General features: G+C 37.6%; 1 protein-coding gene across 2 annotated transcripts; it reads right to left on the reverse strand.

Annotated features, from left to right (window-relative positions):
- Positions 1–106: 106 nt before the first annotated feature.
- LOC136238059 (uncharacterized) lies at positions 107–9384 on the reverse strand. Of its 2 annotated transcripts, none has more exons than XM_066028385.1 (11): positions 9138–9384; positions 8799–9080; positions 7854–8153; positions 7457–7795; positions 6875–7402; positions 4180–4455; positions 3580–3642; positions 3452–3532; positions 1067–1342; positions 956–1009; positions 107–901 (listed from the first exon to the last, which is right to left on the reverse strand). In XM_066028385.1, exons 1-11 carry the CDS (start codon positions 9196–9198, stop codon positions 306–308), a joined length of 2856 nt encoding a protein of 951 aa, XP_065884457.1. In that variant the 5' UTR covers positions 9199–9384; the 3' UTR covers positions 107–305. The 2 variants fall into 2 exon arrangements, with proteins under 2 accessions (XP_065884457.1, XP_065884456.1); XM_066028384.1 differs by having other exon boundaries at positions 107–904.
- Positions 9385–13141: the final 3757 nt, after the last annotated feature.

Below are 13141 nucleotides of genomic sequence, written 5' to 3' on the forward strand. Positions count from 1 at the left end.
CGTCCCTCGAAAAATACCACATGTACAGTAGTACTGCAGTATTTTGAATACTTGAAGAGTACAAATAATGCAGTGGTAGTCTCGCACCCAGACACTACAAAATGGATATGGTTTTGTATACCAATATTTTACTTCCTACATGTACAATGTTTCTTGTACAGATAGTTACATTCATACGTACGTACATCATTTAACTTAAATATACAACATAAAAAGTAGAAAAGAGCACTACATCATAGCACTACATCATATTTATACCTGCACGACCATGCTACACACACATGAGTAAATCACTGACAACTAGTCTACAATCTGTTCACTGGGGTGCCTAACTGATCAAGAGCACGAATAATGTTTTCTCTAGCATGACTTCCTGCATGCTCTGTGTAACGGCGAAGAAATAAATTTGCCTGCATGAGTGGGTCTTGTGAAATAGCAGAAATCTGGTGTACCATGTTGGGTGGGACTGACATCATATCTGCTACTTGCATCCAGCAAGATTTTATCACTTCTGATAGGTCATTGTTTTCTCCTTCTGATGATGTGCTAAATGAAACTGATTTGTTAGTCTTTTCTGCTTTCTTTGGTACTTTAGTTTTATTGCTGGCTTTGGCTTCATAATCATAAACATCTTGTTCAAGGAGATCAGCTAAATACTTGTGACCAGAATGTTGTTTCTCTTCTCTTAGACATTGATAAAACAACCAAACAGAGTTTTTAGGATTCTTGGAACAAAAACGCTGAAGGAACAACTTGGTACGTCTCTGAGGTGACAAATTATTGTTTAGTAACATGTACTCCTCATCAGATGTGACTAAGTCATGAGTCTTCAATAGGAGCAGTAACTGTTCTGGATCGATGTGTTCCACTATCTTTGCATAATGTTTTTGCAGTGGGTTTGCTACTGGCAAACATGACATATAACATTAAAGAAACAGGAAGCAGCATTACTTACATGTCTGTCTTTTTTTCTTCTTTGTCGACCGCCCATCAGAATCAATTATAATGTCTGCAGGCAAGGCATCAGTAACTTGACAAATAAACTACACGGTATTTAATTACATACTGTTCAAATGCTGAGCCAATCCAGAAGCGATGGTATTCCATTTTAATGGGTCTTCCTGCAGAACTGCTACAAAATCATCCCAAGTTGCTTGTGCATTAATAATCAACCAATGGACGAAGACTTCTAAGCAACATGCAATCGTTTGAGATGTATTCTCTTCTTTTATGCACCTAAGTGCTTCCAAATCAAGATTCATGTGCAATCCAAGCTCCTCCCATTCTACTTGTAAATCTGGTGATAACACTGTTAAAGGTGGAAGACCACCACGAAGGGTCCCTGTGAGAAAAAATAAAGTAAATACTTCAGAATTTGCTTGTATATATACAACAAACAATGTAGAGAATTACATTACTCTAATACAATACACAAAAACAGAGTATGAAGATCTTCTAGAACCACATGTAGGGATATGGGGTGTAGGAAATTATCTATATCTGGTCTGATTGTGGTCATCTACAAAGGGACACACTATGGGACTCACCCCCTAGGAAATTACCCTTTGCCATTGAGTATGTAAATAATTTTGATTGAAAATTCTTGTAGTATGGTTCAGAAATAAAGACCCAGGCTTTTAAAGGAGGAAATTTGGTAACTAAAACTAATAATTGAATGCTCTATGTAAATCAATCTTTTGAGTATCTGAAAGGTGGTCCAGCCAAAACTAGACCAGCCGGACTGGTTCCTACAAATTCAGGAATTGTGCTCCACCATGTTACAAAAGTTTAATAAGTGAGGATGGGTATGCATGCTTACTTCAAACTACACAACGGCAATGACTTCCGCCTTAACCACATTACAGAAAATTCAAACGCCTAAAGCCTACTCATTGGAGACAAGCCACCATCAAAGTTCAAACTTCATAACAAATAAAGTCCTGAGCCACACATGTATAGGGGCTCACGACTACGCAACTATATTCACATGGTGACAAAGGATGGCCACAAATTAAATTTCACCACGAGTTACAGCCACAACAACTTCAGTGCCCACACAGTGATTCCTTATCAACACAGAAGATTAAACCCAAAAGCATAATATTATGGCTTGTTTAATTGGCAAAAGACTGTTGTTTTACATACTGTCCTAGTAACAGTAAACAACTACCATAATGGGAGTGAACTATAGACTTTGACAAGTAAGGAAGTCATACACACATTTTGTTCTCCAAAGTAGCAACAATTAATTAAGCCCCAGTCAAAGTGCTTGAAACAATAATAAGCATTTGGATAACATTACGTACTTGTTAAAGCACCACAGTGAGTCTAAGGTGGACAGACAATTTTGCCGAGCACTTTTCTTGGCTCAGATCATACCCAAGTGCTATATTTTCCATGGTGCACAAACATATATGGTTCTTGCATCTTTACAATCAAGAAGAAAGCTAGTGAATAATACAGTTGATCATGACCTGGAATGCCACAGTGACAATGAGAAAACTAGTAGCTTCTTATGACTAACAGAAGTTTAATTTGTAGCAAACAATCCATATAATACGGGATCCAGAATTTGCTGGACAATAAGAAAATGACTAAGGAAGGCTAGCTAATCATTGTTCGCAAATATGGAATAGCAAACATTTGCCCAGTACGAGGGTGATAACTAAGATATTGCCTGAGTGTACTGAGATATAACTAGTTTATATCCCAGTGTGAATCATAGCCAAAAAGCCAACATTAAGCAGATTTTAGAGCCTGTATTCTAATTAATTCATTTGTCACGAAGTGACTAAAGTAACACAAACATACATCACTACTGCTCTAAATTACTATGCATTAAGCAAATGTATCAATATTACCAGTCTGCCTCTTCCCACACATGTAACATGACTGATTTCGAAGTTTGTCCCCACGTACTAATCGAAAACCCACACACTGGGTAATAAGTTAGTTATCACCCAGTGATAAGTTAGTTGGTTATCACCCAGCGTGACACTTTGAAACTCCCACACACTTTAGTTGTTAATTGCTATATTATGGTAATGTTGTTGACAGCTTTGTTAGTGGGGGTAATTGTGGTCATTCCAGTATCTCTGTGGGTCGTGTTTATAGTTGTGTCACATTCACACAAAGTGTGCTTTATTGCCATACAAAGGAAAACAAAACAGACTTTGATGATAAATATAGCACATTTTAGCACAGTATGGAATAAAAAGTACACTTTTTCCCTTTGAGCTTTGATGGTATCATACATCAGTGGTAAAATAATGCAAAGTTTGGCACATTATGAAAAATAAAGCACACTTTTCCATTTGAACTTAGATGGCATCATACAATAAGTATAATGTCACCTTATTTTGTACGGCAATATGCTTGCATATACCTTAGTCATTCATAGCAACACATTTTTTGACTTTCAGTGAACACTCTATTAATACAGAAACCTTACCTTTAAATGTACTGATCTCAGTATTCTGGCTATCAACACCAGGTAATATCTGACTATTTCGGTTGATAAACATCTGACACCCTACACACAAGTAATGACTACTGTACAACAGACACACTGTTAGTTACCTGGTCCACTGACAGGAAGTTGTCGATCATCTGGTGCATGATGTTCAGTGTGATGATGAATTACTAAGGGTGACACATATAATTTAATTGTGTACCAAACAAAACTTCTTTGTTGTTAAACAAATAATTAGGAGCACGGAAGTACAAGAGAAGTTTTGTGGCTCTTTCCAAACTTTTAGAAATGAGTCACCTCAAGTATTACATTTCTAATGCAATTTGAGATGCTTCTACAGGAAGGAACTTTAACCTTGATCACATAAATTCATACATTGTCATCATTCAGAATGCAGCTAAATGTGAACCCAGTAAACTACTAAAAGGCAACTAGTTCCTGCCAATGATAAAAGGGAGAAGCATACAACATGTGAAAGGATATCAAGTAATAAGAGGGAAAAATTTTAAGGTATCTTTTCATCCCACACATAAGAGGAACTATCTACACCAGAGTTCAAAATAAGAGTTATCCCATTTTTAAGAATTGTCAAAATGGCCAGCCAAAGTAAACTTTGCATGGTAAACCATACTTAAAATGACCAATAGCCATCCATTATCTGTACGCATAGAGAGAGGAACTACTTCATACTAAACACATTACCATACCTTTGTGTGACCTCTCGAGAACCAGTCTTCTTCCTGGGATAAAATTCTGTACACCAAGCTCCTCAAGTGACCTATCCAACATGGCTGCTGTTGGATGGGTAGTTCTGGCTCGCCACTCGTGAAGGACTGCTCTAAGCTGTTCAGTTGGATTTGATGGGTACTGCTCAAACGTATTGTCCAAGAAGCTTTGGGGTAATTTAAGTTTCCGTCCCAAATTGTGCCAATATGGACACAAATCTTCAACAATATATTGCTCTAAAACTTCATCTCCAATACCTGAAAACACATCAAATAATTCAATATTAGTATTTACTATATCATAAAATGTAATGGACTATAAGTGGTGCTAGCGGGTTGTTGAAGCAATGCAAGGACCAACCCACTTGACCACATGCAGCTGTTACAGGCAATATTATACATACTAGAAGAATTTAATGGAGTACAGATATATTTCACGGTACATTAGGTATGGTGTTATTAGAGGCACTGAAAGATATTAACCTACTGTATAACTTCCCATAATTGCTAAAAGAATGACACAGAAAGATTACAGAAAGATTCCACAAAGAGTCAAAGACTGCTTAAATATTGATTGCTTCTATCTGGATTTGCCTACACTGTGCGTTTGTGGTAAAAGATTCTCCATGCTATGAACTGTCCCACAGGTGGTTACCCCACCCTTAGACATAATGAATTAAGGGACTTTACTGCTGATGCCTATCAGAAGTGTGTTCTGGTATGTGTGTGGAACCTTCATTACAGACCCCTTAAGGTGAAACACTCACATACTCAACGGCAATTGCTGAGGATGGGGCTCTTTGGACATCTCGGCTAATGGGTTCTGGGGTGGTCAACACCAAAGGGCCTTTTCTGATGTCAAGGTTTTTAACCCAACTGCCTCATTGCACCTACCGCACCACTCCAGTGTCTTCACTGTATCGGCAATTTGAGAAGGAGAAATGCAGAAAGTATGAGCAAAGGTTGAAATGGGCTCTTTTGTACCATTAGTGCTTTCCACATTTGGTGGAATGTCTAATGTTGTTTACAAGCAACTGGCCTATTTGTTGTCTTTGAAAAGGGGTGTTCCTAATAGTAGCGTTATGGCCTGGCTACGCTGTCACCTTAGTGTTTCGCTGCTGCTTTCAGCAATTGCTTGTCTCAGGGGAGCACGTTCCCATAGTGGCTGCCCGGCTAGCCAGGCCAGGGCTCTTGACCTTGCTCTGATAGAAGGTCAGGTGCCTTTCCTATAATTCAGTCCTTTCCCAATTAATTTTCAGTCTTTCTTTTGTCTAGCACTTCAACACCTAGTGCTAGGGGTAGTGTGACAAGGGGTGCTGGATACCCCGGGAATAATAAATATTGATTGCTTGAAGTGTTTGCGTTGTTACAAACATTTTTAGTTTAACAGTTCATTTGTGGTTTTCCAAAGTTCAAAAGTAAACCAAACTGTATGCTCATTATAATAGAAACTAAACAAACATGCTGATTAGTGTTATTCAAATGAATTACCAGTGGAACTGTCTATACAGCATTGAATATCCTTGCACATTAGTGTAATTTCCTCTTTTAGATGCTGCACAAATTCAGCAAACCCTATAGTAGCAGTTTCCAAAAAGCTGATTAGCTAAATAGCTATTCAACTCAGAGAAGATCATTATTAATCCTTTCATACCACATGGTATCCATATCCTAATAACATTACACCAATCAGCAAGACTGGATGCCCCACCATAATAGAGAACTCCAGGCAACGTTACGTGTACTCAGATTTTCATGTAACAAGTGTTCAACCGATTGGGAATATGGTTTGTTTAGTGCCAGTCAACTGCATTTTGTGGTAACCTCAACGTATAATGTGCAAATAACTTAAAAGTTAAAAGCCTTAGTCTATTGTTACCCTAAAACAATAAACATTTAAGGTAATGAGTAAGACAATTTATAACCACTGAACCATGTGTTCAGAAAAATCGATAGTTGTGCAAACTATACACGAAACAGTCCACTACACATTCCAAGACATTTCCTTTTGTACAACCACATATCAACATGTCAACAATAGAGGGAAGTGGTTTAATGTGATAAATAGAATGTGTTTAGCTACAGAGACCACACACACATCAAGGAATGGATACAGTTACTAAGTACTTCCTGTGTAATATAAAATGAAGTTTGTGGTAACTAGAAATGCAGCATGCTGACTTTATTCCATACAGGGAAATACCTGCTATATATCACTAATCTATACCTGGGGAATATACCCACACCTACATGCAGGAATGGCCTTCTAAATGTATGCACTTATGTATAATGTGTTTGACTCTAAATTCTGCACAAGTACATGTGTGTGTAACTGTGTGTGTGTGTGTGTGTGTGTGTGTGTGTGTGTGTGTGTGTGTGTGTGTGTGTGTGTGTGTGTGTGTGTGTGTGTGGGTGGGTGGGTGTGTGTGTGCATGCACGTCTATGCTTATGCATATGTGCATGCTTGGACGTCTTGTACTACTTTGTGAACCGCTATGGTGGACTTGGTCATACACTGTAAGTGTGGTAAAACGCAGAAAATTTCATTGGTATTTACACATAATACTATTGCACCATACTATTCTTTCCACATGAGTAGCCCAATGCTAGCCTTTCAAGCCAACTCACGCATACAGTATTCACATTAACAATGCTAACATTTAATTGTAAAACTCACTGCTGAATTCATTTGAAGATACGCCTGGTAATTCTTGATACCCATATCTTCTGTTGCTCTTCAATCTTATTCTAATTATAACACCAAAAACTAGCAGGATCATGATGACACCAAGAATAACTGCAGCTCCAACTATGAAATAAAGCGTCATCTCCTTGTCAGGTTTATCAGATACATCAAGATTTGCAGACATCACATTGGACGTGATTGTACCAGGATGATCAACGTCTAGCTTGGTTGTGTCGTAGGAACAGTAGCAGGAGTACTCCCCCACATTATCACGTTGTACTGAGTAGATTATAAGAGTGCTCACCATATAACTGTCCTTATAAGTAACGTTAGTGACACTGGTATTGAAATTGTGAGTTCTCTTATATATCTCTATGTCTTCACCATTGTATAACCAATGGATATGAGCAACTGAAGTGTTTGTAGTAGTCTGAAATCCACAGTGGAGCTTTACTGTGGATCCAACATGTGCATTAACATTGCTAGGAGCATCCACCACTTTAGGACTAGGTAAAACAGCTGGAACAAAAATCATATTAAAATAATATGCATGACTAAAACAATTTCACGTACTCATTTGAGCAGTATTGTAGTTTGAAAAGTTTCCAACACAGCTAAACAAAGTACCACTACAGTTTACTGGAGATGCACACGTCAAAACATAATCAAAAGCACAGCAATCATCAGGATCTACGCCAGGAGAACAGGCTAATTTCTTCTGGAGCATACAACCACATATCTCTGGTCCATTATCAAACATCCATAAACGTTTACCATTTGGTAACTGTGCTCTCATCCCAATGCTTGAAGAGAGTGAATCCCAGCCCTTAAAATGGCATGAAAATGAGGAATTGAGGCCTTCAACAACTGTAAAATTCAATGGTGGTACCCTGAGTTCAACATGATGACAGTCTATAAAATGATTATATCTAAAATTAGACATATGTAAGAACAACAATATAATCCTTACCAGTATAAATGTCCATATACAAGTATGACTGTATTTTTCCACACTTGTTAACTGTTGTCAAAGTATAATTGCCAATATTTTTTATCTGAATATTTGGTATGGATAGAATAGTAGTTGTGATATTACCAGCTTTAGTTGTATTAGTTTCATTTTTAGGATGAGAATAGTATGGCGGAGGTGACCATGTCAACTCTGTCAGGGGAAAAGTTGACACAACTGTGGCTGTTAAATTGGCTGTTGTTCCAGTAGGATAGTTCACATAGTTCCCCAGGTATGGAAAGGTTGCCTTAGGTACTCCACCTAAAAGACAAAAAAAAGTCCCCACATGGTTACAAAGTTATTCTACACCTACCATTTTTGGTATGCATTATATTACAAGAGACAAAAGACTTCAATGCATGAGTATAACAGTGTCAACACAAAAGCAAAAGGTTAAAATGGAATTGCAAAAATTGCAGACATGTGAAAAACATGATAATAATTGAGAGATCCATATTATATTCTCCTGATGATACCATATATGTAAAATTTTGAGGTGAAAATTTTCTGATGATTTTGTAGATTGTCCTTCGGCTATGAAACCTTTCCTCCAACTCCAATAATAGGCCCAATATGCAAATTATTAGTCATATAACTTCCTATAGCTACCAGATACTTTCCTATGAATCTTGCCATAATTATTTGCTTATACCTATGAAAGTTTTCTACTTTGAAACTTTTACAAATACAATATAAATCCTAGCTAACCTGGCTAAGTGAGATCCCTAACGCTGCAAGTAGTTATACTCATGTTGAAATAAAATTTGACAGCATTGCTAACAACACAGCCACCCAATGATCTTTAATCTCGTATTTAATACCGGCTTGCTGGAACCCAGCCATATATTACAGCCGGGTCATCCCATACCACACACACATAATTCTAATGTTTATATTAAGACTTGCCTCCAGGTAAAGCGATTACACTGTCTCTGGCTGTGACCGTCTTATTTGATGGATCACGGTTGAGAATGGCAGTCACAATGCAGGTGACCTTAACCTTCGAGAAGACTTGAATGACGTGACTGCGATCTCTCGTCACCGGCTCCTTGTTGTCTACTATCCATTGATGTTTTGTGGCGATGTAGCCACTGTTAATTCTGCACGAAAAGTTGACAGATTGTCCGGCACAGATTTCTCCATCAAGCGGTAAATCCGTCAAGATTGTTACGTTCAGACCCGGCTCTCCTGTGTGCAACAGTATTATCACCACTGAACCCTGTTGTTCTGGTGTGCACAACTCACCATTGATTTCTTTAAACCAAACTACTACAACTACTAGAATGGTAAAAGTAAACAAACGCATCTTCTTGTCCCTATCGTTATCCTTGACCAGTACTAGATTGCTAGGCGTTCAATATCACCTCGATGAGGAGACGAGACGATTGACAACCCCCCTAAAGAGATAGTTTCCCTGACCTTCCTTACCAGAACGACTTTCTAGCGTTGGTAACGAGGTTGGTAAAAGATTAGTCTTTGGTTGAAGCCAAAACGATTTTATACTTGTTTTGTGCACGTGATCGTCAGGAAGTTTGGTCAGTGCCCCACAAGACTTTTGCTTCCACTTGCGTATTTCGGTAGTGTTCAAAGAAGTATAGATTATAGAGGGACGCGTAAGAAGTCTGTATATATGCAAAAGCCACTCAAGTCTTTCATCACGTATAACTTGAAACCGCATGGAGCCAAGCTAGCAATATGTTTTACCGGGGGCGGATCCAGGGGGGGGGCTTTGGGGGCTGAAGCCCCCCCCCCCTTCTTATTTAGGCTTTACTTGATCAATATGCTGAATATTATAATGAAATTTTGTCTTAGCATAATTATATGATCACTAATAATACAAATACTCATAAAACCACCTTATAAACATCTTTCCAAGGTATTATCAGTGGATTTATACTAAAGTTTGTGTAACAAGGACCCGGATCAGCATTAGAGGTGTACAAGATCGAGATACTCTAATAGAGCAGTCAGCTAACTACTCTAATAGAACATTCACTGGAAGCATGTAGTTGGTTCTGTTATGGAATTTTTCCAAATCTGCCTGCACCTATACATACAATGAAGTGCATTGGTCTGTTTAAAGGGCTTCATTCATCTACTTGTGTAGTTAATATGTATGGCAATACTTAATTCAGGTACACAATTTCCATTGAAAATGCTCTCAGATTCAATCTTGTATTGTTCAAATTTCAAAATTTTCCACTTTCAACATTATTATTCTAACATGCACCCATTCAGTGTTGTGCAATTGTGAGAGGGGTGCATCATATACTTGGTTGTCTATACCTACCCAAACGTTTCCATTAGCAAAATGCTTCAGAGAGCTATACCTATAATCTAAAGGCAGTATATAGCTAAAATATCTACAGGCAGAAAATATTATGAATTTTAGCTATGTGGAAATGTCTCCAAATTGCAGTATTTTAGCATCTATTTTTCAAAATTTTCCTGGGGGGCATGCCCCCAGACCCCCTAGTTCCAGCATGCTTCGCACATCTCTACCCAAGAGATTAGTACCTTGAGTTAGCCCTCCCCTTTTATAAATCCTGAATCCGCCCCTGCATGGTTTTACGATGGAAACTCGATCCTACCGCACTGTAAAAATTTAGTAGTGAATTGCTCTGCCACAATCGGCCACAATACTCACTACTTTTTATAAGTAGTGACGTTCACTACTTTTTGAAGTGAACGTCACTACTTAGTGACGTTCCTACAAAATTAGTAGTGAACGTCACTACACAAAAATAGTGAGTAGCTATTGTGGCAGACATTAAACAGGGGCGTACCGAGGGGGGTTTCCAGGAGTTTCAGGAAACCCCTTTGGATTTATACACTACTTGAAACATTAAGAAATTGAAACTTCACTGAAGTTTCCAGAATCTGGAATCTATCATGGAACAGGACACATTCAGGGCGGAACTTTTATCGTAGTTTCTAACATGATAGCTAGCAACACTTATAGCATTTTTCTGAATTATCATGTGTATGATTTTGGTAGATCGAGATACTCTAATAGAGCATTCAGGTAATATAAACTACTCTAGTATAACAGTCACTTAGCTGTATAGTGGAAACCCCTTTTCAAAATTCCTGCGTACCCCGGCGCCCCTGCATTACTGTAGTGACGTTCACTACATTTAGTAGTGACGTTCACTAGTTCGTTTTTACTGCCGTGTATACAGCATAATTATTAAAGAATCGTTTTGTAAGGACACATTCAGGACTGTCCTCTGTACTAGCTAGGCTATATTTTGTGTTCATTTTTAACCATTTGTGTACTTAGGCAAAGCTGGTTCACAATTAATAATATTATTTCTGAATGCTAGCATAATTAGCTATTTTAAGGGTTGATTATGTAGTTATGATTACTGAAAATACAGTTACGAACTGGTATATTCAGGAGAGGTTACAACAAATCACTAAAATACTGAAGAAATTTATCTAAAAACGCTTCCAGAGATTGCATGAGATACTATATAGTGTCAATGAGTAAATTGTTCCATTCACGAATGTAGATCAGCATCTGGGGTAGTAGCTGAATTTATAGTGATTTGTTTTAGGGATCTCAAAATGGAGAGGGTGGTGGCATAGATAATATATAGGCTGACCTTCAGATCTTGTAATTTTTTTTCACCCTTGATTTCTTCAATGTTTCTGTATGGGTGTTAACTTGATCTGTAAAGTATTAAAATAAATAAATAGGTACATAGTATATATTATCAATGGTGGCGGTGGGTGGGCTAAGTAGTGTTTGAAAAATAGCCTACCTATATTATTCTTCATTCATGCAGTCATTAGTGGTGTCGTTATCTCAAAAAAATATTAATGCTCTGTACACTATGTATATAGCTATATACAGTTGAGTCAGCATATATACTGATGAAATTGCTATAGCTAGTCAGCCTTAACTTGAATAGCTAATAATCATACAGGTGAAAAGACATATGCCTGTGAGTCCTGCTCTATTCACAACTTACATAACTAACTAGTATTGATTGCAAAATCAAATACAATACTAAATAAACAAATTGTAGTCAAGTGATTGGGGGTAGTATAGTGTTCCTCTTGAAATCATTAATGAATAGTGAGTTGACAGCAGCCCAGGGTAGAAGATTGTTCCAGAGATTTATAACTCTGGTGGCAAAAAAGTGATTTCTGATGTTCTTAGCAGCATGAGATTTGTAAGTTTTATAGTTGCATGTGTCCACATACATGTAGAAGTAGATGTACAAAGTTGGAAGCCTGAAACTGCTGGGATTTATGTCAAGGTTATGGTGCAGGATGTTATAAGTCATGATCATGTCTACTCGGTGTCTACAGTATGCTAATGCTGGAAGATACAAATGCTGAAGCCTTGTATGGTATGGTAAATTAGATAGTTCTGGAATCCATCTAGTTGTTTTCCTTTGAACTAGATCAACATTAATCTGTCAGTCATGATCATAACTCTTACTATTCAAAACTGCATGCTCACATACCAAACTAAGAAAAACAGGACAAATTGTCAATGCCTGTTTCGGAATTCATCAAACTTTTCTGTACCATACCAAAGATGTCTTTCATTGTAGACCGAACAGCATGTGCAGTACAACAACATATTTATAAAGTAATGATTTTGCAACCAGCACAGATCTTATCCCACCTATACATTAGATCAGTATTAATTTTGATTACACTAGCAGATGCATATGAATTATAGCTACTAATTTGTATAGTGGCAATGCAATCTGTAGAAGGTGAAAGTGATCCTTTGCCCACTGTATCCTCTTACTATAGTTTCACTTGTTCTAGACAGACTGTTGTCTAAGCCAAGTAATTTCCCTATATCTGCTATCTATTGTAGGGAGGAAATTAAATTGTCCCAGACTTCCTCCCCCCCAAATTGTGAGTGACAACTACACTGTACTTAGGTTATATATAAGCTTGTTTTTAAAATGCATGGCACGCAAAACTACCAAAGTAGCCTCATATTCAATTTCAGCCTGGTATTTTCAATATAGACATACGTAAAACTTTGCAAGCTTAAAATGGCACATGCTACATTAAAGATGCTCTCAGTCTCAGTTAGTCTAATTCTAAAAACTTTCCTGGGGAACATATACAGCTAGTTATATGATTAGCAAAAAGGTAATACATAATTATACTGTTAGCTATCCGTCAATATCCAAGAGCCTAATTTTACACAATTTCTTGTTTCATAATGGCACACACATTTCTCAAAACAATCCTCAAACTCAATCTCAGAAAGT

The sequence above is a fragment of the Dysidea avara genome, chromosome 11 (genome assembly GCF_963678975.1).
Source record: "Dysidea avara chromosome 11, odDysAvar1.4, whole genome shotgun sequence".
NCBI lineage: Eukaryota > Metazoa > Porifera > Demospongiae > Dictyoceratida > Dysideidae > Dysidea > Dysidea avara.